The sequence below is a fragment of the Schistocerca nitens genome, chromosome 6 (genome assembly GCF_023898315.1).
Source record: "Schistocerca nitens isolate TAMUIC-IGC-003100 chromosome 6, iqSchNite1.1, whole genome shotgun sequence".
Lineage (NCBI taxonomy): Eukaryota > Metazoa > Arthropoda > Insecta > Orthoptera > Acrididae > Schistocerca > Schistocerca nitens.
The window spans coordinates 488,308,573-488,332,723 of NC_064619.1; the positions used below are offsets into that span (position 1 = coordinate 488,308,573).

Genomic DNA, 24,151 nt, shown 5'->3' on the forward strand with positions numbered 1-24,151 from the left:
ATGTATTGCTCATGCGCTGCCTGCGATGTGCAAGGTATAAGAGAATCGCTGACCAGAGAGCAGTGTTGACTGAGTAGGAACTGTGTAGCTGTAGCAGTAAGTTGTTGCTAGTCTGCGCTAGTCTGCAGTCTGCTCTGGTCTGGAATAGTGTATCGTGTTGGCTGGGCCGGTCGCGGTGCAGCGATGCCGGAGCCTGAATATTATTGTATAAGGTGAAAAGCAGCCTCGCGCATATCTAGTAATGTTATCTGGACTCCCATGCAAATGTTTTAAAAATGTCCTAATAATAATCTTTGTCATATAAAGTAATTTTTTTAACAAGCATTCATTTCAATTTGAAGAATTTACTACTTTCTCCAATCCATGATCATTCCGATTGTTGCAAAAGAAAAATCAGTTGCTTCCTTTCATAAATGACAAATCTATCGGCCAGCATAGCACAGAGCTGTGCCGGAAAAATTTATTGTAAGAGCAGATATATGACTACTTCTCAGAAATTCACAAAGGAAATACGATCCTAGCCGGTTGTCGCCAAGTGTAACCTCCCCACAAAATTATAAAATAAATAATACGAATAAGATTCTAATTTTAGTGTAACCTCCCCACACAATTGTATAAATCATAATATGAATACGATTCTAATTTTAGTGTAACCTCCCCACAAAAAATAATAAAATAAATATTATGGATAGTGATTCTAATTTTAGTATAACCACAGAACAAAATTGGTTCCCATTTATAACCTCCCTAAAGAAATTCATTCACATTTAACCTCCACACAAAATTTGTTTCCCATTTAATGTACCCACAAAATTCTTTTCTCATTTAATGTAAGCTCGAAACAGAAAAATTCCTAAACCTCGTAATAAAAAATATATTCAGTAACCTGGTAAATTTTAGACGACAGCAGTGCTGCGTCATGGCCCTGTAAGATCATTCTAAATAAAAAGGAAAAATTGTTACCTTAATAAAGTCGCTTAATATATCTGCTCTTACAATAAATTTTTCCGGCACAACTCTGTGCAATGCTGGCCGATAGATTTGTCATTTATGAAAGGAAGCAACTGATTTTTCTTTTTCAACAATCGGAATGATCATGGATTGGAGAAATTAGTAAATTCTTGAAATTGAAATGAATGCTTGTTAAAAAAATTACTTTATATGACAAACATTATTAGGACATTTTTAAAACATTTGCATGGGAGTCCAGGTAACATTACTAGATACGCGCGAGGCTGCTTTTTACCCTATACAATAATACTCAGGCTCCGGCATCGCTGCACCGCGACCGGCCCAGCCAACACGATACACTATTCCAGACCAGAGCAGACTGCAGACTAGCGCAGACTAGCAACAACTTACTGCTACAGCTACACAGTTCCTACTCAATCAACACTGCTCTCTGTTCAGCGATTCTCTTATACCTTGCATATCGCAGGCAGCGCATGAGCAATACATCGAAATTACATCTGCTCGGACCTCTTACAAAGTGCAGCATTATCTGCACCCGCCACAACAGAACATATGGAAATTTTCATTCAGAACGTTACACATTAAGGCATTTATCCCAATGGGAAGCGAGACCATTAGTTCATGTTTCGTAGATCATGGTTGGCTGCTGATGGATTCACATTCACACCCACTCTTGCTTTTCCTCGTCTGATTGAAGCCGACGTCCTCGCATGTCTTTCTTCAGGTCGGCAAAGATGTGAAAATCACACAGTGATAAATCCGGACTGTATGGAGGATTGTGCAATGTTTGCCAACCAAAATCATTCATCTGTAGCCACTATCTGATCGGCGGTGCACAGGTGGGCGCTATCGTGTAACTAGATGATTCCGTCCAATAGCAACCAGCTTGTTTTGACTCGATGACGGGTTGCAGTTTCCGCAAAGTGTCTTCTTAGCGCTGCGCATTGACTCAGGTTTCACGCTCGAGATGCTCGCCGAACACAAGGCCCTATCACCGAAGGGTAATGACATCACTACCTTACCGGAACTTGTGTCAACAACTTTGGATTTATATTATTATTGAAGAGTCAAGTTAGCTAAGATCCAGAATGAGATTTTCACTCTGCAGCGGAGTATGTGCTGATATGAAACTTCCTGGCAGAACGAAACTATATGCCGGACTGAGTCTCGAACTCGGGACCTTTGCCTTTCGTAGGCAAGTGCTCTACCATCTGAGCTACCCAAGCATAACTTACGCCCCGTCCTCACAGCTTTACTTCCGCCAGTGCCTCGTCTTCTACTTTCCAAACTTTCCGGCGAAAGGCAAAGGTCCTGAGTTCGAGTCTCGGTCTGGCACACAGTTTTGATCTGGAAGTGTTATCTAAGATAGCTAGCAGTTTTTTTATTGCTATGATCGGTTTCGACAGATCTACACTGTCATCATCGGATATTTTAATATTATTAGATGCTCACGTTTCTTACGCCGAAGTGAAATCACATATTGTAACAAGCATGTACAACTAATAATGTTACAAGATTCAACGACGACACCGGCCGCGGTGGCGGAGCGGTTCTAGGCGCTACAGTCTGGAACCGCGCGACCGCTACGGTCGCAGGTTCGAATCCTGCCTCGGGCATGGATGTGTGTGATGTCCTTAGGTTAGTTAGGTTTAAGTAGTTCTAGGGGACTGATGACCTCAGATGTTAAGTCCCATAGTGCTCAGAGCCATTTCAACCATTCAACGACGACAGTGTAGATCTGTCGGAAACGGTCACAGTAGTAAAAAGAATTTCTAACGATCTTGGCTAATTTGATTCTTCAAGACAACGTAATTTTCAGATCGCCCCCAAACTGAAACAGTGTAAAACATATATAGTTATGGATTTCTTTAGTGGGGAGATGTGGGATGTTTCCAGTGTTGGCTATGCCGTTTACCCTCGAGTTTGAAATGGTGGCACCAAGTGTCATGATGACCTTCTACTGCAGGTGCGCTCTGCTCTTCAAGTTTCTCCATCGCGGATCCACAAGCACTGTACAGCGCTATGAAGACACTTCGCGCGAGCTACTACGCACCGTCAAGTCCAAACTCCCAGGAATGCTAACGGTCGAAATCATCCTTCTGCCCCAACCCCCTTCTGGCAATCAGACGAAAGCTATTATTCTGGCAAATACAATCGACACTCGGCGCGATGGTTGATGGGAGCGACTGCAAATTGGAAATGCCTTTACGGTCGCTCCCATTAGCCACAGCGACGAGTGTCAACTTTGTGTGCACGTGTAGTACTCTTCAGCGAATTTGTTGGTAAACACTGTAACATCCTCCTTACAGCTCGTATCTTTCAGTGTGACTTTCACATCTTTGACGAGTTGAAGAAGGCCGTGTGTGCACGCCGGTTTCAGTCGGACAAAGAAATTGCAGAGTCGGTGCGTTTGTGGATCTACCAGCGTCCGAATTCTTTCTACGAAGCGAGAATTGACCCTTTCGTCTTCCAGTGAGATAAATGTCTTAACGTATAAGGTGATTACTTTGAATCTAACTATTCCACAGTCACGTTGTGGCGGGTGTTCGGTTTTCATTTGACAGCCCCTCATATGTTTATCCTTATTTTGCAAGTCATAACGCAAACACAGTCAAAAACAACAATCGAACGCCATTTGCTGGCGAAGAAACTCACAAAAGTTGGTGTGTTGGGCCTAACTACTTTGGCGATTACGCTGAAATGGCAATTATTTTTATACCTAAACATATACTTCTCGTCATGCCAACGACCTAGAAACGACGGAGAGGCTCCGTACGCGCCGCAGCCGCAGTGGTCCACAACCCCACGACGGCTACCGCAGTCCACTTCACCCCTCCGCCGCCCCACACCGAACCCAGGGTTATTGTGCGGTTCGGCCCCCGGTGGACTCCCCCCCCCCCCCCCCCCGCAGGGAACGTCTCACACCAGACGACTGTAACCCCTATGTTTGCGTGGTAGAGTAATGGTGGTGCACGCGTACGTGGAGAACTTCTCTGCGCAGCAATCGTCGACATCGTGCAGCTGAGGCGGAATAAGGGGAACCAGCCCGCATTCGCCGAGGCAGATGGAAAACAGCATAAAAACCATCCACAGACTGGCCGGCTCACCGGCCCTTAACACAAGTCCGTCGGGCGGATTCGTGCCGGGGACCAGGCGTTCCTTCCCACTCCGGAAAACCGTGCGTTAAACCGCTCGGCTAAACGGGTAGGCAAACTTTTGTTACTTTGCAGTTTTCCTGGCCAGGAGTGCACATATAGTTTAACCTACGTAGCCTTTCCGACGCTTTACGAGCTACTATAGTAAAAAAATACGGCTGAAATTTACCATGAGTCTCGCCGGCGTGAGGATGCGCCGGCAGGCGATGGGGTGTATGATGGCGACGTAGCGCTCGGTGCAGATCACCACCAGGATGAGGATGGACGCCGTGTAGCTCAGAGTGTGGACGAATACCGTCATCTTGCACATGGCCTCACCGAGCAGCCAGCTGCAACAGATCCACCCGGTTGCTTGCAGGGTACATAGGTTTAACCAGAAAATCTGAAGAAATTACACTACTTGATGCATACTCCTTAAGTTGGCTTCTTGACGTCGGTTTTTAAAGGTTAATTACCCATAAACGGCCAATCACATCAGTCAACTGCATTAAGATTCTGTCCAGTAGCGTGGACCGCTGTAATCGTCGTCGACATACGGGTTATGCCATTTACACTTACCACGACTCCTGTCTGGGCCGTGCCTCTCTTCCACCTTCGGTTGCTGAGCGTTGCGTTGCTGATATAAGTTTTCTGGATACAAGCATGTGCTGCAGAGACTTTATCTGTTTATATCTGTAGGTAGTTGCTACATATGAAATAATCTGTACCCTTGTTTCAAATGGCTCTGAGCACTATGGGACTTAACATCTGTGGTCATCAGTCCCCTAGAACTTAGAACCACTTAAACCTAACTAACCTAAGGACATCACACACATCCATGCCCGAAGCAGGATAAGAACCTACGACCGTAGCAGTCGCGCGGTTCCGAACTGAGCGCCTAGAACCACTAGACCACCGCGGCCGGCGTACCCTTGTTTCTCTCTCATTAATTGCACCTGTTCAAGCAAGAATTTACCTCCTGCGTAACACCCAAATTCCACTTCAGTTGCGTGAATACGTTTCGTTTAGACGTATACCAAATCAGAACTAGAGACCTATATCTCTTACGTCAGTCAGTTGTAGACTTTTGGAACACGTATTACGTTCGAGTATAATGACTTTTTTGGTGACTAGAAATTCACTCTGTTGGAATCAGCATGGGTTTCGAAAAAGACGATCGTGTGAAACCCAGCTCGCGCTATTCGTCCACGAGACTCAGAGGGCCATAGACACGGGTTCCCAGGTAGATGCCGTGTTTCTTGACTTCCGCAAGGCGTTCAATACAGTTCCCCAGAGTCGTTTAATGAAGAAAGTAAGAGCATATGGAGTATCAGACCAATTGCGTGATTGGACTGAAGACTTCCTAGATAACAGAACGCAGCGTGTCATTCTCAATGGAGAGAAGTCATCAGAAGTAAGAATTATTTCAGGTGTGCCGCAGGGGAGTGTCGTAGGATCGTTGCTATTCACAAGATACATAAATGACTTTGTGGATGACATCGGAAGTTCACTGAGGCTTTTTGTGGATGATGCTGTGGTATATCGAGAGGTTGTAACAATGGAAAATTGTACTGAAATGCAGGAGGATCTCCAGCGAATTGACGCATGGTGCGGGGAATGGCAATTGAATCTCAATGTAGATAAGTGTAATGTACTGCGAATACATAGACAGAGAGGTCCCTTATCATTTAGCTACAATATAGCAGGTCAGCAACTGAAAGCAGTTAATTCCATAAATTATCTGGGAGTACGCATTAGGAGTGATTTAAAATGAAATGATCATATAAGGTTGATCGTCGGTAAAGCAGATGCGAGACAGATTCATTGGAAGAATCCTAAGGAAATGCAATCCGAAAACAAAGGAAGTAGGTTACAGTACGCTTGTTCGCCCACTGCTTGAATACTGCTCAGCAGTGTGGGATCCGTACCAGATAGGGTTGATAGAAGAGATAGAGAAGATCCAACGGATAGCAGCGCGCTTCGTTACAGGATCATTCAGTAATCGCGAAAGCGTTACGGGGATGATAGATAAACTCCAGTGGAAGACTCTGCAGGAGAGACGCTCAGTAGCTCGGTACGGGCTTTTGTTGCCGTTTCGAGAACGTACCTTAACCGAGGAGTCAAGCAGTATATTGCTCCTTCCTACGTATATCTCGCGAAGAGACCATGAGGATAGAATCAGAGAGATTAGAGCCCACACAGAGGCATACCGACAATCCTTCTTTCCACGAACAATACGAGACTGGAATAGAAGGGAGAACCGATAGAGGTACTCAGTGTACCCTCCGCCACACACAGTGGACGTAGATGTAGATGTAGAAAATCCCGTTTTTGTTACATATAACTCCAATTAGATTGTATTACTTGGCAATTTCATACAATGCGGTACAATGTTCAGTTTGTAGCTGCTACCAACTTTCAAGTTGATTAATTGTAAGCCGGCCGCGGTGGTCTAGCGGTTCTGGCGCTGCAGTCCGGAACCGCGGGACTGCTACGGTCGCAGGTTCGAATCCTGCCTCGGGCATGGGTGTGTGTGATGTCCTTAGGTTGGTTAGGTTTAAGTAGTTCTAAGTTCTAGGGGACTTATGACCTAAGATGTTGAGTCCCATAGTGCTCAGAGCCATTTTTGATTAATTGTACTTGAGATCATTGGTGGTTTGCGGGTCATGCGGGAACATGATAGTTAAACCGTAAACAGATTCAGTGATGTTCCTGTTGCTGTTGTTGTTGTTGTGGTGATGAGGTCTTCGGTCCTAAGTATATTAGCCTATGCGGCTCTGTGGGCAAGTCTGTCCTTTGCAAACCCCTGCTTTTCAGCATAACTACCACAACGATCTACTTGTACCTACTTACTTTAGTAAGTCCATAGAATCCCTCCACAATTCCCCCCTTCTCCCTTTACATACACATACAAACATAGACTACCTACCATCATCAGATGTGTCCTATGAAGCAATCCCTTACTTCAGTCAAATTGTGACACAAATTGCACTGCTCCTCTGTGCCATTCGATACTTCATTTGTTATACAATGTTACCAAATAACCGTCAGAATTCCAGGCTTTCGAGCATTTCAGACGCTGTTTATAGTTCACATTTCGCTTCCATATAAGACTACACTCTATAAAATATTTCATAACGCTGAAATTGATATTGGATGTTAACAAATTTATGTTTGTTAGGAACGCTTTTTACTGTTGCCGGACTGGTTGTTATACCATCTACATCTCTTTCGTTGTCAGTTACTTTTCCATCCAAAGCTCCAAGGAAACTTGTATAGGCATACGTACTGAAATACAGAGACATGTAAAAGAGGCTGAATAGGGCGTAATGTCGGCAACGTCTACATACGACAACAAGTGTCTGGCGCAGTTGTCACATCCGTTATTGTTGCTACAATGGCAGGTTATCAATATATAAGTGTGTTTGAACGTGGTGGGACACAGCATATCCGTTAGTAGCGATTAAGTGGGGCTTTTCCCGTACGATCGTTTCACGAGTGTACAGTGAATATCAGGAATCCGGTAAAACATCAAATCTCCGACATAGCTGAGGTCGGAAAAAGATCCTGAAAGTACGGGACCAACGACAACTGAAGAGAATCGTTCAGCGAGACAGAAGTTCAACTCTCCTGCAAATTGCTGCAGATTTCAACGGTGAGCCATCAACAAGTGTCAGCGTGTGAATCTTTCAACGAAACAACATAGATACGAGGTGTGGCTAGAAAAAAACCGGACTAGTACTGGTGAAACAATAAAACGAATGCAATAAGGCTTAAAGTCGCGTGGCCTGTCACGTGACTCTCGCTCCGCCTACTGCTCGAGTTTCATCTGCCTCCTGCACTCAGTCTGCCCGTGGCGTCTGTTTTAAGTAGTTGACGTTTTGTCTGTGCGTCGGAAAATGTTGAGTGTACAGAAAGAACAGCGTGTTAACATCAAATTTTGTTTCAAACTAGGAAAATCTGCAAGTGAAACGTTTGTAATGTTGCAACAAGTGTACGGCGATGATTGTTTATCGCGAACACAAGTGTTTGAGTGGTTTAAACGATTTAAAGATGGCCGCGAAGACACCAGTGATGACACTCGCACTGGCAGACCATTGTCAGCAAAAACTGATGCAAACATTGAAAAAATCGGTAAACTTGTTCGACAAGATCGCCGTTTAACAATCAGAGCAGTGTCTGAGTTAACAGGAGTTGACAAGGAAAGTGTTAGGCAGATTCTTCATGAAAGTTTCAACATGAACAAAGTGTGTTCAAAAATGGTTCCAAAGTGTCTCACAATTGAACAGAAGGAACGCCGAAGAATGATTTGTTCTGACATCCTGGAAAACATTGAAAGTGATCCCACCTTCTTACAAAATGTTATTACTTGCGATGAATCGTGGTTTTTTACTTACGATCCCGAAACTAAACGCCAATCGATGCATTGGAAAACTCCTGGTTCTCCACGACAAAAAAAAGCACGAATGTCAAAATCGAAATTCAAGGCAATGATGATTGTTTTTTTTTTTTTTTTTTTTTTGACATCAAAGGGATTGTGCACATTGATTGGGTACCAGAGGGACAAACAGTGGTGAATCAGCATTACTACATTAGCGTCCTGGCTACCCTACGTGAGCGAGTACGGAGAAAACGGAACGATTTGTGGAGAAAAAAGTCATGGATCCTTCACCAAGACAATGCCCCAGCTCACAGTGCGTTGTCAGTGAAGACGTTTTTGGCAAAACACAACATTCCCATCTTAGATCATCCACCCTACTCACCTGATTTGGCCCCCTGTGACTTTTTTCTTTTCCCTAAAGTCAAGTCAGCTTTGAAAGGAACTAGATTTGAGACTGTTGAAGCAGTAAAAGAAAAAGCGACGGAAGTAATGTATGGACTTACCGAAAATGATCAGCAGCATTGCAGAACAGTGGAACAGTGGAAAATTCGTATGGAGCGGTGTAGAGACCGAGGAGGAGAGTACATTGAAGGAGATAACATGAAATTGTAAATAATTGTAAATAAATGTTTTTCCAGCATCAGTCCGGTTTTTTTCTAGCCGCACCTCGTATGGCTTTCGGAGCCGAAGATCCACTCGTGTACGCTTCATGACTGCGCGATACAAACCCATACGCCTCACCTGGGCCCGTCAACACCGACATTGGACTGTTGTTGACTGGAAACATATAGCCCGGTCGGACGAGTCTCGTTTCAGTTTGGTTCGAGCGGATGGACGTGTATGAATATGGAGACTTCATGAATCGCCGGACCCTGCATGTCAGGAGGGGACTGTTCAAGCTGGTGGAGGCTCCGTAATGGTGTGGGGCGTGTGAATGTGGAGTCATATGGGACCCCTGATACATCTAGATACGGCTGTGACTGCTGACACGTACGTAATCATCCTGTCTGATCAGCTGCATCCATCCATGTCAATTGTGCATTCTGACGGACTGAAGCAATTCCAGCCGGACAATGTGACACGTCACACGTCCAGAATTGCTACAGAGTTGCTCCAGAAACAATCTTCTGAGTTTAAACACTTCCGCTGGTCACCAAACTCCCACGACATGAGCATTATTGAGCACATCTTGGATGCCTTGCAACGTGCTGTTCAGAAGGGATCTCCACCCCCTCGTACTATTACAGATTTATGGATAGCCTTGCAGAAATCACGGTGTCAGTTCTCTCCAGCACAACTTCAGATACTGATCGAATCCATCCTAAGCCGTGTTGCGGCACATCTGTATGTTTGCGGGGGCCCTACACGATGTTAGGCAGGTGTACCAGTTTCTTTGGCTCTTCAGTGTAAAGCCTCATTTAATAGTCCTAACGTCATTTCCTGACCTAATTCACTTAGAATCTCCTGATTAGATCTATTACATTCGATTACAATAGTTTTATTCATATCCCTCTGACAATCAATCGCTTTTCAAGACCTTAGACATTACGTTCCCTGATCTTCCAAGCCGTTCGTCGTTGCTAACAGTTATGAAATCACCGGCGAAACTTATGGTTTCTATTTTTTTTCTTTGAATTAAAATTTACCTTCCTGTTCGGTTCTTTCTCAACTACTGCTTCCATTTCATGCCATTCGTCTTTTATAACTGTTGTGTGGTTTCTATTGAATTTATAAATAATATCTTTTCTGAATTTATCCCTGGCATCTTCAGATCTTCAAAGAGCATACTATATGTTGAAGTGCTGTAGACGTTGGTTTCCATTTTTTAAATGCATGATCAAGTGTCAGTACTGCCTCATGTGTTCGTGCATTTCTGCCGTACCCACAATGACCACCTCTGATGTCATTTTCTATCAGTTACTTCGTTCTTCTATAAATAATTAGTGTCCGTCTTTTGTAGCCATGGTTTATTTAAATGCTGGGTTGAAATCATTCACATCTACAACAGCTTCCTAGTTTGGAGTTGGAATTATTGTATTCATTTTGGAGTATGAAGTTATTTCGATCTGCTCGCCCCATGAAGTAATTTCGTCATGCTTTCTCTGTCGAATATCTCAATAAATCTGAGTGAATGTATACTTCAAAAGTGCCTTTTAGGTTTTGAGTGCACCGAGAATTCAGTGTTAAGTGATGTGCCAAAAAATTTTTTTTTTATAATTAGATTCTTACCTTGAAAGACAGCCCAGACAGAACAATAAATCACATGCAGCTTTTCAAAAGTGAATTTCGCCAATGGCACTGCTCAAAACAGGTGTAGAGTACTCTTGATATTTTACAACTTCCCCAGACGTATCCAGACTGAGATTATCACTCTGCAACGGAGAGTGCGCTGATATGAAAGTTCCTGGCAGATTGAAACTGTGTGCCGGACCGAGACTCGAACTCGGGACTTTTGCCTTTCGTGGGCAAGGCGGTACAGGAAGTTTCATACTAGCGCACACTCCGCTGCTGAGTGATAATCTCATTCTGGAAACATCCCCCAGGCTGTGGCTAAGCCATGTCTCTGCAATATCCTTTCTTTCAGGAGTGCTAGTTCTGCCATGTTCGCAGGGGAGCTTCTGTGAAGTTTGGAAGGTAGCAGACAGGTACTGGCAGAAGTGAAGCTGTGAGGACGAGGCGTGAGTCGTGCTCGGGTAGCTCAGTTGGTAGAGCACTTTCACGTGAAAGGCAAAGGTCCTGAGTTCGAGCCGGCCGAAGTGGCCGTGCGGTTAAAGGCGCTGCAGTCTGGAACCGCGAGACCGCTACGGTCGCAGGTTCGAAACCTGCCTCGGGCATAGATGTTTGTGATGTCCTTAGGTTAGTTAGGTTTAACTAGTTGTAAGTTCTAGGGGACTAATGACCTCAGCAGTTGAGTCCCATAGTGCTCAGAGCCATTTGAACCATTTGAACCTGAGTTCGAGTCTCGGGCCGGCACACAGTTTTAATCTGCCAGGAAGTTCCCCAGATGTAGTTTTTGTTTGAGACAAAGAGATGTAGAATAGCTAAAAGTAATACGAAGGAGAAAATACGTTACGCATACCACCACAACTTCATTAGGCACGGGAGTTGAGTTATCTTAAGTCCTAGAACACCGGGAATTGTCAGTGATGTATTACACAGAGTTATGAAGATTCTAAATTATTCATTCTTCCAGAAGTTCTGAATCATAACCATGTTGCTACGACATTCTGTGCCAGGTGACTGATTACCTAAGATATTACAGTCTTTGGCTAGGCCTGTAAAGGCCTATATTCTAGTCAGCAACTAGGAGTCAGTAGGTGCAAGCCACTCACAAGCCTGCATGGTCCGGTAGGTACTACTGTGAACCCTGTTGAACGCGTGTACTGCTCTGTTTCTGATCGTGTTCGTGACTGCGGCTTCCTCGTTTTGGCGCGGACTACTGGTGTGGCAGTTTGCCTTGCGGTCATTTCGTGATGGCCATTCTAATGTATCCTGCAAAAAGAAATGTAGTGAGGCACGGATGTATTTTGCAGCCCGCAGTAATGTGTTAGCGGTACATTCTGGACCCTGAATGTTCCTTCCCTTGCGTTAAAACTTAAAATCCTTTGATCAGAAAGGACAACTTTAATCAGAATTCTGCCTTCAGCAGAAAGATATCTAATTGTAAGCAAAAGTCCAATCAGCAAAAGCTTTTTCCAAGCTCCAACTAGAAGAATCTTTTGCAAATTGCAGACAGCAAGTACTTTTTCTACTCTTTGTATGCTCTATGGCTTAGAAGGTGCGGCGGAGAGTTCGAGATTAGTTGCTGCTTAACAGATTATTTTCGATGGGGTTGTTGTACATCTTTATGTTGAAGGTTTTATGTGGAAAGAAGTTACGCAGTCTTATTGCACCTAATCTATATGAAAGGAAGATCAGTTATAGGTTTTCTGAGACCAATTATAAACTTCCTTGAAGGAAAGGTAATCTCAAATTTCATTCGAATATTCATTTATACATCCATTTCATTCCATTGACGAATGTGAGCACTCCAAACTCTTAAGTACATGTATAAAATGTGGTCTGACTGCATTATAAATTGTGTCTTTCGTCAGAATTCTGCGTAAAGATGGGAGCCTATTCGGGGCTTTTCTTTCTGAAGGCATTTACTCAACTCAGTACAAGAATGGAGTAGATGACTCAGTTATACAATAATTGTCAAAGCAGATCGCACTTTATTTCTGCAAGTGGATGACGCATTTTGGCAGACTGCCATCTTCAGATCTGTTTTAACAAATACGGAATATACACAGGTACAAATTATTTATTTCTAACACTAGTTTAATAAATAACACAGTCTCACAGCACTTGACTTGCATTTTTCTTACTTCTATGTTATAACCTTCACGACATTCAAACCAAGCACGAATATGTATGAATGGTAAAATAAAATATGTAGATTGCGTCTGCACACAGGCGATGCTGATTCGTAAATATTGTCGAGATTTGTCTTTTTATGTAAAAATTAATAAGAATTTTTGTTATTAAAACTGCATTTTCAATTATTAATTTTATTATTAACATCTTTCACTACTGAAACAGTTCAAAACATAAAAAAATTCTCATTACCAATGAACTATTATTGTCAGTATTATGATTTGGCAGCAGTTTTAGTTTTATGTCGAGCAGGTTTGTTTTGTTATTTGTATTAAGGACCTTATGTCGTTTGGAAATGATTGGCTGAGAAAATTAAATAAATTGTGGAAACTTTAAAGAAATAGTCTGAGACATTTAGTTAATTAATAAACATGGAATCGATTTTGCAAGCAGGATCAGTGCACTAAGAAACCGTGTCAATAATAACTAGTAGTAATGAACCAAGAGCAGAAGAGAAGAAAAAAATTATGTTTTGCAATGTCAAATTAAAATTATAGACGATATAACCTTTGCCTCTTATTTATTCTCAAGACTATGAAAAATATAACACAATCAAAATCATGGAAGTAAGATTTGATAATTTCGTATATCGTAATTTTCGTCAAATTAAAATGAGCGATAGATTGGAAGCTCTACAGTCAACAATTCTGCTGTGAGTTTGTTTTTGCAAACGGTAACACATGGGCATACGACACACCTAACGTTGATTACATGAAGTCCACAAAACTAAATGAGAGAGAGTCTGTGCCGTCTACTGCGGCAGACCCAACTGAGCAAGCTTGGGACCAGCAGACGCTTGGAGTGATTCATCAGTGGATGACCTCAGGAGGGCTGTCGTCGAAGAGCGAGACAAACTTCAGCGGCAAGTAGTTCTCCTCTTCCACATGGACAACAAGGAGAATGCAAGCTCGTTACAGGGCACTAGGTGGAGCTTAGATTGAATGCAACTGAGAAGCAAATTTTAAGTCCACTTTCAAACAGACTTTTTTATTTTTAAATTTTTACTTCAATAAAAGTACCTGACACGAACTAGACAACAACATTTGTGAAGCACATTTTGAACATGGAGTCAAATTAGGAATAAATTTCCTTTGTTATTAACAGAAATACCTTATTTTGATCCAAATAAGTTAGTCGGTATACAGAAAAGTCATCAGAAGCAAATCCTCTAAACTGTTACAGTCATCGTTACTCAGGAGAAACATTTAGTTTAGAGCACATTCATTCTATTCGCCAAGAGTCAATATTTATTTGATTTGCGTAATATATAAAAACAAAGTGACGTGTTAAAACATTCTAAAATTTAAATTTTTAGGAGATTTTTACTCATGATCATCCACTGCTTTATTTATAAGAACAAAGTTATCCTATTTTAATATTTTTTGTGGGATCTAAAATTTAAAAAAATATCTCACACCGGCCTGATTTAGCTTCACTGATCAGGACAGTAAAAACATGCGTATGTTAAGGGAATTTTCATTCACAAAGCAGGCTTATCACATTCACACAGTTCAATACTGTTCTATCCTGATTAAATTGAGCTTAACTTAAATTCAATAAGGCAGTGAAGCCATTTCGAAGTCTCGGTGCGACGAAAATTGTCAGTCGATCTCCTGGAAACATTTGTAATAATTATCGACTTTCGGTGATCACATGGGGAAGACCGGACATCTGCTGGTAAGACCGTGTTAGCCTATTTATTTGAAGTAACTGGATATCTTGAGTATACAAAACGGCAGGTTCGTCCAGTGTAAATCAGACGTTCCCCATTGAGCCCGTGCAACACAGCGTAGTAAGCAGACTCTGTCAATAATAATCAGTTAAATAATACGCAAACACACTTCCTTTAGTTTAGTTCATGTATGAAATTCCTTCTCATGCAGAATCTCATCAAGATGGCGACTAGCTCAACAATACACACATATACATCCTCCTTTCACGACAAATCGGCAAGCATTCCTTCATTCTTTTCATAAGAGAAAACATAGATAGCAGAGAAGCTATTCCATGGAGTAAATGGACGCTCCAAGGAATAATTGGGCTTGAAACACTTTGCATTGATAATCGGTAAGATAAGAAGAGATATTTCGAGATATGTACTGAGTTATATAATTTACAAAATTTCTGAAAATATCGACGAGAGACCGCTGCAAGAGACATTACACTATGCTCGACGTTACCCTGGGTAATGGTGGTAGGGTCCACTTTAAAATATGATCAGCGAAGAGGGAAGTGCCGCGCGAGATTAGCCGAGCGGTCTAGGGCGCTGCAGTCATGGACTGTGCGGCTGGTCCCGGCGGAGTTTCGAGTCGTCCCTCGAGCATGGGTGTGTGTGTTTGTCCTTAGGATAATTTAGGTTAAGTAGTGTGTAAGCTTAGGGACTGATGACCTTAGCAATTAAGTCACATAAGATTTCACACACATTTGATTTGAAGAGGAAAGTAATACTGACCAAATTAGCACAGTACTCTGTGATTCTTACAAGGATACTTACACTAGCTCGCATCTAGGTGAAAGAAGTTCGTGCTGTGAAAACGTTAACTGCGCACGGTCGATCCAAGTTTTATACTTTTTAACTGCGAGGAACTTTGTTTTCGGGGACATCTGGTACCTTAACCATACTGTGTACTGGAAATCTTTCGTAGCAGCAATACTGAAAGCGAAAAACGGCTATCTTGTAGAATACTCTAAATGATAAGCAGATTAGAACCTTCAGTAGATTGTTATCTAGTATTATTTTTCAGCATTTCATAGTTTAGGATAGGTTTCATAGTACACAGCATATTTCCGAGAATTTTCCATGAAAATTTCTCAGCGAATCTCTTCTTCCTTTATTTATTTTCCAAATGTGACTTGGGAATTGGATGACCATACCTGTTATTTCTCCTTTATGGCTTACATACAATATGTTCTATTTGTCTCTAAAGCTCTCACCATGCTGTGGCACAAAAAATTTTCGTAAAGTTAAAAAGAAAAATATTGATAAAGCATAGGTAGTAACTACTGAGAGTAAGAAATAGTCACTAATAAATTTTACAGCTACAGAGTACTTCGATCAGTAGTGGTTAGGTTACAGTTTCCTCTCCTTTATGTTCCCTGGTACGTGCACGACAGACTTATTTCTTAAGTTTCTTCCACTTACCCCTTTCAGGTTGCGGGGTAAGAGGAATGTATTTCACTAACTAAAAATTTCAGGTTCCTAAGAATTCCATCACTTTATGTGTCAGTATTCACTTCATAGAAGCTCTGATTACCTCATACCGAAGTTAGCGAATACTGCCATCATACGACTAATTTCGAAGCAGCTTCGATACAGTAACTACTGAAAAACTAACTAATGCCGTTACGTTGCGCTGAAAATTTTGGAACAATGAAACTGTGCAGATCAAGTATTTCTGCGAATAAAACCAGTGAAAAATTCACAAATAATGGTGGTTTACTCTGAAAACAATTTCATAAAATTGAGTGACAAACGTTATACACTAGGTCTGCACGGTTCCTAACTGTGTTTAACCAGCAGCATGTTTCTCACCTTAGTAGCTATTCACTTATATAAGCAAGTATTAAGTACCCCCACCCCCTTAACTGTTCTGCTACTGGTTTCATTCGCCATTCGGTATGTGTCTCACCGTGTAACACACATTAAAACTAGAACAGAATACGGTACCAAAGTTCACCGTAAGTATGCCATCCGAAATAATCTCATTAACGGCAAAGTCTGATATCTGTTCTCATCCGCCCGAAAAATCAGTTTTACTTAGCGCCCAATGCAATCCGAAATGATCGCACTTCACGTACCTTAAACGGTGGTAGAAACTCTATCCGAAATTCTGGCACTCGAGGAATGAATTATCGTCTCAGTTAGCAGAATCAGACTGGTTTACAACTACACTACGTTCGAACCTCAAGTGGAAGAACACGAAAATACGAGGGTTGGAACTTTAATAGTGGCAACTATTTATTTACATCTCGTACAAAATAGATACATGTTTCAAAGTTTCACTGACCTTCAAAGTAGTCACCAGCAATGTATATAAAGCGTTGCCAGAGAAGTGGAGGCCGTAGCATACTGTTAACAGAGTCAGTTGTGTTGACACTTCGAGCGGCGCGGTCTATTTCCCGACGAATTTGTACCAGTTCTGAAGAGAGTTGAACACGTGAGGGCATAAGTCATTGGAGTACAGTAGATGGTATAGCAGTTAGCAGCCCCATCAGTCAAACAAATCAGTAATAATTGCCACTGTACGTGCTTGAGCATTGTCCTGCAAAATGATGGTCAGGTCCTGTATAAAGGGTCATCACTTCTGCCCCTTTGCTGTTCATTTTTGGAACACAACCTACGACCAGCTTAGAGACAGAAGTGATGACACTTTCTGCAGGACCTGGTCATCATTTTGCAGGACAATGAATGATGGGGCTGCTAAGTGCTATACCACCTACTGCACTCCTCAGACATAAGCCCTCGTGAGTTCAACTCTATTTCTAAACTGAAGAACTGCTACAAATTCGTCGGGCAACAGACCGCGCCTCTCGAACTGTCAACACTTCCGGCACTGCTAAGAGTACCCTACGACTTTCATATCGTTGGCAACGAATTATACACAGTGATAATGACTACTTCGAAGGTCAGAAAACTTTGAAACACGTATCTATTTTGTACGAACTGTAAATACACAGTTGCCACTATTAATGTTACAGCCCTCGTATTATGACCAACCGCTTAACAACCTTTTGATCCATTTTTAGAAAGCAATACAGCAGCTATTATGAGTGCCATGGAATCCATCCGATCTGCACAGTTCCATTGTTCCACAGGTACGTGGCACCTGATGTCTGTTTCCCATAAATTACGATTCTTGGCTTATAGGTGCAGAGCTGCAGCACGACAGTATCTCAGCTAATTTCGTGGCCTAGATATCAATGTGAGTTCATGATCATGCTCCCCAAACTATTATAGAACAATTACGGCCTTTTGGCAAAGGGAGTTATCCTGCTGGAAAATGCCATCGCAATCGTGGAAGATATCAAGGAAGAAGGGATACAAACGGTCCACATTAGTCTTCATGTAGACCACAGCAGTCATGGTACCTTCGACTTTTTCCACAGATCCCGGCGAAGACCATGTGAACCTCCCCCATAGCATAATACGGCCCCCACCCGCAATCGTCCATGGCGCTGTTCATATCTCGAGTAGCATGTGGTACTTGTTTTGGGATATTGTGGAATATTCCCGCTGCAGCTCGTTTAGTTTAATGAAGTTCCGATAGGTGGTGTCGCTATACGTAGCCTTCAAAATGGCGTCGGTAATGGAGATGTGTTCCCTCGGCGGACAACCACAGCCCCACAGATATTCGAAGACGCTTGCAGAATGTGTACGGAGACATGGCAGTGAACAAAAGCAACGTGAGTCGTTGGGCGAGTCCTCTGTCACCATGGCAACAAGGTCGGGCAAACTTGTCCCACGTCCCGCATACCGGCCGGCCGCACATTGAAGAAATGACTTCAGTACGTTCGCACCCACAAATATTTAAATGAAATTCTCGTTCTCAACGCAAGGCATCAACAAGTCTGCGCACCCGAGAGAAGCTCACAAAACTTCATTGGACTCTTCTTCCTCATCCACCCTACAGCTTGGATCTCGCACTTTCCAACCAATCTGTTTGACACTTTGCGGGAAACAGGCTGACAGAATAATAATTTACGAGTCGGTACTTTGTCCCCAACGTCGCCCAGTAGGGTGGTACCATGTGGGCAAACAGACCCTTTCAGTAAGGTGGCCTATGTACGTCACATTGAACGGAGATTATATTAAAAACAGGGTCTGTAGCGTAAAGAATGGGGATTAGTAAGGTGTACTGGAATCCTGAACAAAACTAACTGACTTTCAGATAAAAATTTACTCATTTTACGCCTCTCGTATTATTTTCGTGAAGTTTACATTTCCGATTTGCACAAATAACTTTTACGAGATACTTTGTATGACGGCAAGTCACGTTCTTTTCAAGAAATCTTCTGTAAATTAATACTTATCTCCAGACAAATATTTAATTGTGTTAAACGAGCAAACCCTTAAGAACTTTATTATTGTCCATCAGACAGTAACCGCCGCCATATGAGCAACACCATTCTTGCGAACGCTTGCCAGATAGCGGTAAACGTTTCCTGCGGACGCCCTTATGTGGCAGTTGAGCGGCTTCTCGCGAAGCAGGTGAAAGAAAAATAACTATTTCTGTAAAAAAAGGAAATGTCCAAATCGTATACTTATTTTCGTCTGACACCATGTGCTCAGCGAATCTCAGCTGAACGTACCACTCTCGGCCAAAAAGTGAAGCTAACAATTTTCCCGGAATCCTACGAATGTAGCCGGATTTATGAAAATAAGAGTAGTCTACGCTGTGGCGAAGACGTCTACCTTGTCAGTAAATTATCTGGTGCAATTTCGTGACATGTTAACATGAATCTGGTGTTCCGTGCTGTAATGTAACATCTCAATTACAATAATATCAGGCACTTAATTTAGAACGTACTACCAGGTCCGTCACACTGTTTTGACTTACGCCAATTTTTTACGTCAATCTGCAGTAACCACTCACAGAAGGCACGTGTCAGGAATATCAGTGAAGGGTATACGTAAAGTGTCTCGGGTTTAGGCGGAAGACGGTGCAATCGTTGTAGTTATACGAAAACGGAGCGATTCGTCTGACATACAAAAGAGCATGATCATTCGCTTTCGGACCGTGAATGTCAGCATATCCGAAACTTAGATGTTTGGAAACTATCCGCGTGTCGATGCGGTTAAATTATAACATGAATAGCAAAGTGGCACTATACAGAACTGGCGGCGAGGAGCATGTGGTGCACTACGGGCCATAGATGGCAAGGGCGAATGACGACTGCGGAGATGTGTACGGACGAATACATGTAAAATTCTCTGGCAACGGGCTGCCCAGGGGCTTCCAAATGTTTCTCCTCGATGATATAGTTCAGTGAAAATTGCTTCATTTGGGCCACCACAGGAGGTCCCTGGTTCATGCACCAAAGATGACTGCTGTTTATCGGCGACGAAGGCTGGAATTTACACGCCAATATCGAAACTGGATGTCTCCTAAGTGGTAACAGGTGACCTTTTCAGATTAATCGCGTTTTACACTCCTTCCCACAGACGGCATGAAACGCGTGAAAGCAAACATCCTTCAACAATCGTCGGATAGGTCCAGGCCGGAGGAGGGAGGGTCACGGTCTGGGGGATGTTTTCGTGGCATTCCGTGAGTGATGCTGTCCTTCTAGAAGGGATAATGGATGAACACAAGCATGAATCTATCCTTGAAACCATGTCAACCCCTACATGCAGTTCGTTTCTCTTCGGCACTATGGCATCTAACAGCAGGACAATGCAACATGTCACACATCTCGCATTGTCCGCGCACCACAATGAGTTCCTTGTACTTCCCTGGCCACCAAACTCCCGACGTGAGGAAGTTCGGCCACCAAGTTGCAAGTCTTTTCAGCTGGCGCCACATTCGGTTTCTTCTGAGTCGATGATGAGCAGATCATGACGAGGACAACACAACACCTAGGTCCTGAGTGGAGAAAATCATCGACGTAACCGGTACACGAACCCAAGGCCGCTGCATGGCAGTCAGACGCGGTCTCTCAGCTAAGGGTGCGGACAAACTAACACTGTTACTCTTCTTGTGATGTTTCGTCTCTGATCCGTTTTTCACCATATTTTTTCAGACTTCTTTTCTTACGCTATCAGTATTTCGGCATGTTTAAACTAGTACTACTTTGTGATGATCAATTTTTACATCCGTCCGTAACTATTATATCTAACAACCTCCAAAATATATTTGCTAGTCCCGTCTCATTAAGTCTATTCCATCGCTGTCTTTAGAATTTTCCTGAGTAGCCTCCATAGCAGTTTTCGAGGCTGATTCTGAAGAGCTTACCATCTTCCTTTTGGAATTTGATTCTGTGGCCAGATGCCTACTTGAAACCAACCGTTTTCTTAAGCCTTGTGTTGAGGCGGAAATAATATAAGTAATTTGCTCAGCCCTCCTAAGAAGTAAGCTAAGTGGAGATTACGTTACAAATACGATAGCTATTGCACGTAAACAAGTGGTAAGGTAAATTAATTCAGCTTTACAAATTGCACGCTACATTACGCTGAAATTATAAGTGAATGATTCGATTAAATTAAAAGGAAACTTCAGATAAATTTAAGGAAATACGTAGGAAGGGAGAATGTTAAGAAATTTCCGCTGTGGTGTGTAAAGGAAGGCGTCGAACTAACGAAAGAGAAATCATTAAGTGAATTGTTATTAGGTTAGGAAAGCGCTTGGATAAGATGAAGAGAAATAAGAGCTAAATTTAAAATATAAAGCATGAAAGATTGGACATATTTCTATAGAATGAAACGGTAGATCACTTACCAAGGATTCATCTCAATCGTACTGATAACTGATGAAAGCTAAGGAAACATATACTACAGAAACAGCGTCAGATGCATTTAGCTAACTAACTAGCCCAATGCGTGAGGAAACGAAAAAAATTAATGTTCTCAAAAAGCACTGTGTAACAATAAACAAGAGGTGTAATTTATTTTCCTCTTAATTTTGAATGCGTTAGTCTCCTACACCTATTGATTGACGGTGGGTTCTAAAAATACGGTTGTGAGAACCTTTTACTCTCGTGCGGTGAGGCAACGTCGTTGAATCGGAACCGACTGGAAAAGCTTCCAGCAGGCCGTGACCCGGCGCTATCACAAATCATGTCAGTGAGTGGCGGAATACGCTCGCATCACGCTCCGCTACTTCCATATTTCCAGCACCACCAATCTTTCTCAAGGTGAATATAAATGGTTATTTCGTTCTTTCATTACATTACGTTTCCCTGAAATGGGGTTTCATGCAGACTGAGAAAAAATATGTTCCGGAAACACCGCTCATAAATGTGCTCCCTCACGCCCTTTTGTGAAAACCTGAAAATCCTTTTGTGTCTCCGTTTATTGGTATCGGCCTATTTCTCGGCAACTTACTTTACATTTTTTTATTTTTTTTAAATGTTCAACTGTTGATTTTCTCACTCGGAAATGTGACTATGTGTTTTTTCAAATACGTGTACGTGAGATAATTCCCTCGTCTGTGTACCTCTCTCTCTCTCTCTCTCTCTCTCTCTCTCTCTCTCTCTCTCTCTCTCTCTCTCTCTCTCTCTCTGTGTGTGTGTGTGTGTGTGTGTGTGTGTGTGTGTGTGTGTGTGTGTGTGTGTGTGTGTGTTTTTCAGGGAGAGGGCAGTATACGTAAACTTATTATTCCCGTCTTTTCAGACAAAAATTTCTCAGAGCGGAAAACAATCTCCGTAACTCCATTTTCGTATCAAAATTGCAGATCTCAATGTTATTTTAAACTTACACGAACTGTGTAGTTTGGAGAATCAAACAACAAATAAGAAATATAAGGGAAAGCTTCTTTCTTCTTCCTGGATCATGCAAGCACATAAATAACAACCGCATCCCATATTACAAATAGCAACATACAAAGTATGTAACATTTAATGTAAGAATTACCCGTACAATTTTTGTAAGAATTACCCGTACAATTTTGCTGTGGTTACGCTAGTTGTAATTTCACAAAATAAGTAAGGGCTTGTAAGTCCCACAAGGAATAGTCAGTATTCAAGGATACGATACGAACTATTATTCGAAGCAGAAAAGTCTAGTAAACACTTGCTCGGAGATGAATGCCTTAAGAGCTGTGAGCACTTCTTCATCGTCATTATTGTGACACAAATCTCTACTACTGCAAGCTCTTTGCTTTCCTTATCTTGGGAGGGGGTAGTCTGGACTAATATAAGAAAAAATGTCTAACAAATACGTGCTCTAAAATGCGTACCTTGTTCATTAGGACAGATGTGTTTCGCAGTAGTGAAGATGAACAAGTGCTGACAGCTCTTAAAGTATGCACTTTAAATCTCATGTTTACTGGATTTATTTCTTCTTTTGGTTCATACTGCCACCTCTCAAAATATGGAAAGCAACGAGCTTGCAGTACAAGAGATTTATTTCACAATGTCTACGACGAAAAAGTGTTCATCCATTCCATTTCAGAGCCCATGTTTTCAACACTTTTTTGCTTCGAATGATATTCCTACAAAGCCCCTGAACTCTGACCATTCCTTCTGGAATACACTGTGTAATTATTCTGAATCTGTTGGGAAAAATACGGCCACCTTCAGAGTTTCAGAGTAGAACACAGTTCTCTTGGTGCTACTGGATCAGAGTACGCGTAAAAACGGTACAGAGGTTACTGAAAAAGGTATTTGCTTAAAAATCTCTAAGAAAAGAGAGAGCGAAAACAATTTTGTGGCAGTTCCTTTTTTTGGCCAAAAGTATTTTTTGTACGTGCCTGCCTGTGATCGGGGGTCTGGAGGACCTCGGCCGTTCTCTTATGTAAGAAAATGAAACAGCTACAGCGATCCTTACGTCATTAATTGTTTGGCTACCAGTTCGGTGCTTCAGATCACCATCTTCAGGCCTTAGGGGGTTGCCATACAATAAATGACATCATAAGGACGGACTATGTGTTTCATTTTTTGCATAAAAGTATTTTTGGCTACAAAGGGCTAAAATTATTATGACTTGGGTTGCCTGCTTAGCTGTGTGGTTTCGCGCTTACCTCATATGCAGTTGGCCCGGGTTTGATTCCCGGACGGGTTGGGGATTTTCTCCGCTCGTGGACTGGGTGTTGTCTTGTCCTCATCACCTTTTCGTCCTCATCACCGGCACGCAAGTCACGTAATGTGGCGTCGACTGAAATAAGACGCACTCGGCGGCCGGTCTTCACCGGATGGGGCCTCCCGGCCAACAATGCCACAAGCTCATTATAGCGTGAATATTTTAAGTAAGCTTTACTTCAAAATTATCAAATATGATGGAAGTTCCGTTTTTTCCAGCTTTGTAGCTAGTTACTTGCGTATTCTAGCGCTTTGATAGCGTATCCCTAAGTACAACTAAAGGTCCAGTTTCTTAGTTGGTCTATAAGTTCATTTCTTATTCTAGCATACAGATGATACATGGCATATTGAAATGCGATCCCACGAAAACTACTATACTGACGGTCATGAGGCCATCCCCATATGCTAGTCCATCAACGAGAAACGAACTGACTTGAAGTACAAACGAACAGTACACCTCGTCATCAAGGAAGAGCTTGACCAATGTAAGTAACTCGCTTATTCTATATCAATTGTC

General features: G+C 42.3%; 1 protein-coding gene across 1 annotated transcript in view; it reads right to left on the reverse strand.

The window, feature by feature from the left end:
* Positions 1-24,151, reverse strand: part of LOC126263422 (trissin receptor-like) — a 69,398-nt gene that overhangs the window by 40,186 nt on the left and 5,061 nt on the right. The window contains exon 3 of the mRNA XM_049960516.1: positions 4,297-4,456. Within this exon, the coding sequence (XP_049816473.1) occupies positions 4,297-4,456 (160 nt within the window). The remainder of the gene's footprint in view (positions 1-4,296; positions 4,457-24,151) is intronic.